Below are 5,168 nucleotides of genomic sequence, written 5' to 3' on the forward strand. Positions count from 1 at the left end.
ATCACAGGGACACATGGACAGGTCTCCAGTCCATCACAGGGACACATAGAGACAAACAACCATTCACTCTCTCTCTCATTTTGGGACAAATTAGAGTTACCAATCAGCCTAACATGCATGTTTTTGGTCTGTGGGAGGAAACCGAAGTACCCGGAGAAAACCCACGCATGCACGGAGAGAACATGCAAACTGCACCCAGAAAGGCCCCCGGACCGGGATTTGAACCGGGAACCTGCTCACTGAGACGCAGCAGCTCTACCAGTTGCGCCACCGTGCTATAAATAAAAATCAAAAGTCCATTTCCTGTTTTCTTCTTTCATTTCAGCCAACCTGACGGGTCACGTTGAGCGGGTTGGCATTACAAACTTTGAGCTGTTGAAGGTGTTGGGCACAGGAGGTGAGTACGAGCTTACCCTCAGACTGTTCTCACACATGCAGAGAAGGTGGTGTGTGTTGTTGTTGTTGTTGTTGTGTTGTTGTTAGTTAGTTGTTCACACCGAACCACCTGTTTGGTTTAAATGACACTTTCGTAGAATCACAAAGGCTCTTTCACAGGGCACCTCAAGCCAGGACTTTGACGCCTTCTTACCGCCTCGGTGTGATTTCTGAATGGACCGAGGCGGCGAGGGGTGTCACAGCCTTCTCACCATGATGCACCTTTGTGCTGCGAGGTAGTAGCAGAGCTGAAACAGGCAACATGTGAAAAGGTCACCCTGCTTTACAGCTCAGTAATGAGATGAAGTTATGACATGTGGTCTGTGTGACCACTCGGTCATTTTCCATTTAGTTAAAAAATGTTGCTTAGCAACAAATTAAACCTCTAAATTGAATTCATTTTTCATGTTTTAAAAATAATATGAGTGAGACGTCTGTCGCACATTGAAAGCATTGTGCTCCCTGTCAATGTAGTCGATTTGTACCCTGAAAAAAGGATTCACATCCCTTGAACTTTGAATTTGAACATTTCAATTAGAGCCTGACCGATATATCAGTAGGGCCGATAATTTAGGTCGTTATAAACATTGGGGATGTATCAGTATCTGTGATAACTGTCCCATTATGTGCTGATATAAGCACTTCTAATTTTCACCCCTAAAATGCTGGAACCAGCTGCAATTGTTCAATGTATCCAGCAGAGGGCGCATGAAGACTTCAAGTCATGACCGTTCACTTAAGTTTCGGTTTCAGCACAGATGAAGCAGAGAGCAACACTGTGTATTTTACTGAACAGAGCATGGTGAGTTTATTTGAACTGATCTGTAAAATAAATCAACAATAATAAATTCTCTTCAATCCTCCATCCTGCTTGTCTTTAGCTACGTGCCTCTCAAGTTAGCATAGTCTTATAAAACTTTATCCAGAACAATAAATCTAACGTAGAGGTAGAATATATCAGCGTTAGTAACGTTATCTTTGTCGTCCTCAATAAAATGAATTGTTTGTCTGAAATCTTTTCTGCAAAGAAAAACAAACTCTTCTGCGGTCAGTACTAATCAGACCTTCATCATACGTGACTGACCGTTAATAAACAGGAAGAGCGTTTCTTTGTTTAATTTATATTTTTGTAACACACTTCATCTGATTAGCTTAGCTTCATGGTTGCTAACAGCTGTTCTAAATAAACAAGTCCCGCCCCACTCACTGTTTTCTTAGATTATTGGGGGTGAACAAAGATCAAACCTTTTCAGCCATGCGGTGCCTGCCCCCCCCCCCCCCCCCAGTATTACCGATAGGCAAAATTTCCATATCAGTTGGGCTCTAATTTCAAAACGTATTAATATCATTGTCATATCTACAATGGAATGTTAAAATGTGCCATCCTGTCCATGCATCATTTATAAAAATCAGCAATAAAACAACATTAACTTTCTCCCATTTTATTATGTAACAGCCCCAAACTTCAAGATGTTCTACTTTATGTTAAATACAAACACAAAGTAGTACTCCGCTGAAATGGAAAATATATATTTTACAAAAACAAGCACCTGAAGAGTTTGGCCCGTGTTTGTATTCATCCGTCCTGAGTCAGTACTTTGCACAACCTCCTTTTCCTGCAGTTCCAACTGTAAAACTTTTGGAGTTTGTCTTCAGCAGCTTTGCACATGTAGAAACTGAAACTTTTGCTCATTCTTTGCAAAGTAGCTGCAGCTCAGACAGATTGAAGTGGGAGTGTCTTCACACACTATTTTTAGTTCTTGCTACAGATTCAGGTCTGAACTTTGGGCCATTCTAACATAAATACGTTCTGTGATGAGTCCTCCTGTCGTAGCTCCGGCTGGATGCTTCAGGTTGTTGTCCTGCTGGACGGTGAACCTCCAGCCCAGACTCGTCTTTTACAGCCTCCAACAGATTCTCTGTCCTCCATAGTTTCATCCTCCTTCACACCAACTCTCTCTGCTGAAAAAATGCATCCCCTCTGCATAATGCTGCCACTACCATGCTTCACAGTGGGGATGTTTGTTCAGGATGATAGTGTTAGTTTTCTGCCACAGTGTTTTACATTTAGGCCAGAAAGTTTAGTTTTAGTGTGATATGATCAGAACGGCTTCTTTCACGTCTCCTGTGTGGCGTCTGAAGGTGACTGGCTGCAGGATTTTAGTTTGGGGGATCAGAGTGAAGGGGACGAAACACAAAGTCAAGTAATACTTTTCTGATAGTGAAAACATGATTTCCTTACACCTATGTATTATTTTGTGTTGGTCTGTCTCATTAAATCCTGCAAAAAGTACTTGGATGTTTGTGGTCGAGGCCTGAGAAACGTGGAAAAAGTTTAAAAATGCTGAATGCAGTTGTGCAGTTTTTGATGTGCAAAGCAAGAAAATTCAAAGAAGGAACGAGCGAACAGCCTTGTGTAAATAGGGAGTTTCTTTTCAGAACAAACAACGACATTCAGCAAATATTTAACCTATTTCTGCACCTGAGATTGTGTGTGTGTGTGTGTGTGTGTGTGTGTAAGCATCTCATCCAAAAGATTGTCTGAACTGAACGTTGCCCTCTCTTGCTGTTTCTTGTAAACCGACAGCGTATGGAAAAGTGTTCCTGGTGAGGAAAGTGAGTGGCCACGACACGGGGCACCTGTACGCCATGAAAGTTCTGAAGAAGGCCACGATTGTGCAAAAAGCAAAGACTGCAGAACACACGCGCACGGAGCGGCAAGTGCTGGAGCACATCCGCCAGTCACCCTTCCTTGTAACGCTTCACTATGCCTTCCAGACTGATACCAAGCTGCACCTAATTCTTGGTTAGGACGTGCAATGATGAGCTGTCTGTAACGTTTTATAACTTCCCCTTTCTGTGCTGAAACTACATTTTCACCAGTTCTACTAAAATGACTAATGTACTGCAGTTAAAAAACCAGTGTGTCTTTCATGTGTAGGGAAAATGAAAACGTCTTTGTCCTCAGATTATGTCAACGGCGGGGAACTCTTCACACATCTGGTGCAGAGGGTGCGCTTCAAGGAGCAGGAAGTGGCCATTTACTGCGGAGAAATCGTCTTGGCACTGGAACATCTGCACAAGGTACCCTACAGGTTTGGGCCCAGTGTCCTGCTGCTGTGGAAGTGTTTTCTCTTCATGCTGTGTTGTGTTGCCTCGTTGCAGCTTGGAGTTGTTTACCGGGACCTAAAGCTGGAGAATATTTTACTGGATTCCAGTGGTCATATAGTTCTCACAGACTTTGGCATGAGTAAAGAATTTGATCAGGTAAAGTTTGTTTCAGAAAGTTTAAATTTATTCTGTTTTAAATCTAACAAAAGCCAAAGTTTTTATTTTCCTGACCAAAACTGACTCTTCTTATAATGGGAGTTAGTTTTTCTTTAGTTCTCTCTTCTGCAATAAATGGTTCTTAACTTGAGAGAAATTATTCATTTTATCTGATTTTTTTATTTATTTTCTAATTTAAATTATGTTTATGTGAATTTAGCCACATTTTACTACATCATCATTTGGCGTACAGGCGTTCTGCAACCTGTACAACTTGGAAAATAACTCCAGCTAAATAAAATGTACAAAGAGCCACACAATTACCCCTAAAGTTAATAAAACATTTTATTAAGTGTTCTTATTTTATCTGTTATATTATCTGATATATGTTGTATCGTGGCATTTGTTTTTTAAAGTATTAGGTGGAAAGAAAGAACTAATTGTATTTTAAAACGATTGTCAAGTCTTTTTACCCCTGCTGAAGCAAATACAACTTGATTTATTTCACACAAACATCATTTTAGTGTAGATATACTTCCTATTTTACCCATCTGTGAGAAATGAATAAACTAAGTAGCTCACTGAGTAAAATAAAGTTTAAAGTTGCTTCTGCAGTAAATGTGTCAGAAATAATTAACATGAGAAATCAACCAGTTTGTTCGTTATTTAAGAATAATGGGCCACAGTCATCCTTTAACTGAGTGTACATAACTCTGTTTCTCACATAATCAGGAGTTTATTATTCATTTGTGTAAGAATAACTTGCCGTACGTTAACGGGGCCGACATGGTGTAGAGCAGGCCTATTCAACTGAAGGCCCGGGGGCCAAATCAGGCCCACGGATGAACTCAGTTGGGCCCTCCAATGGGTTCATTTTAAATAAAACTAGATTTTAAACCATAAAATAAACTTCCTTAATGACAGTAACTGCTGGATGTCCGGCCCCTGAGCGCTTAGCTTTCAGTAACTGACCCCCTGAGCAGTTTAGATGAATAGCTCTGGTGTAGAGGTAGGGCAGCTGACTTGGGACCAGAAAGTCCTTGAGCAAGACACCCAATCCCTAATTGCTCCCCGGGTGCTTGCATAGCTGCCCACTGCTCCACCTGGGTGTCTCCCAGGTGTGATGGGTTAAATGCAGAGAACTAATTTCACCAGAGTATAAAACACACAACGATGATGACAACAGCACTTTACTTTTCTAATGCGTCTGTTTTTGATGCCGTAAAATCTAGTCTTTTTCAGCAGATGTGCAAATGTCCTTTTTACTTTTACAGGAATTTGTCTCAAGCAGGTTGAAAAATGTCAGTTTTCTGGTGGATTTGGAGAACAATCATGTCTTGAACAAAGCAGGGAGGAATCTAAATGTTGTGGTACTGAAATGATGCAAAGCCGTCTGCGCAATTTAGAAACTCCACACAGAAACAGCTCAAATGTGGCTGAGAAAACAGCTAAAACAGCTCAAATGT

General features: G+C 41.0%; 2 protein-coding genes across 2 annotated transcripts in view; one reads left to right on the top strand and one right to left on the bottom strand.

Moving 5' to 3' along the window:
* dtnbb (dystrobrevin, beta b) overlaps window positions 1–5,168 on the bottom strand; it is a 302,359-nt gene that overhangs the window by 103,059 nt on the left and 194,132 nt on the right. The window lies entirely within an intron of this gene.
* rps6ka5 (ribosomal protein S6 kinase, polypeptide 5) overlaps window positions 334–5,168 on the top strand; it is a 47,508-nt gene continuing 42,673 nt past the window's right edge. The window contains exons 1-4 of the mRNA XM_037694970.1: window positions 334–397; window positions 3,023–3,241; window positions 3,404–3,519; window positions 3,601–3,702. Of these exons, the coding sequence (XP_037550898.1) occupies window positions 3,085–3,241; window positions 3,404–3,519; window positions 3,601–3,702 (375 nt within the window). The 5' untranslated portion in view covers window positions 334–397; window positions 3,023–3,084. The remainder of the gene's footprint in view (window positions 398–3,022; window positions 3,242–3,403; window positions 3,520–3,600; window positions 3,703–5,168) is intronic.

The sequence above is a fragment of the Nematolebias whitei genome, chromosome 21 (assembly GCF_014905685.2).
Source record: "Nematolebias whitei isolate Nwh7 chromosome 21, NemWhi1, whole genome shotgun sequence".
Lineage (NCBI taxonomy): Eukaryota > Metazoa > Chordata > Actinopteri > Cyprinodontiformes > Rivulidae > Nematolebias > Nematolebias whitei.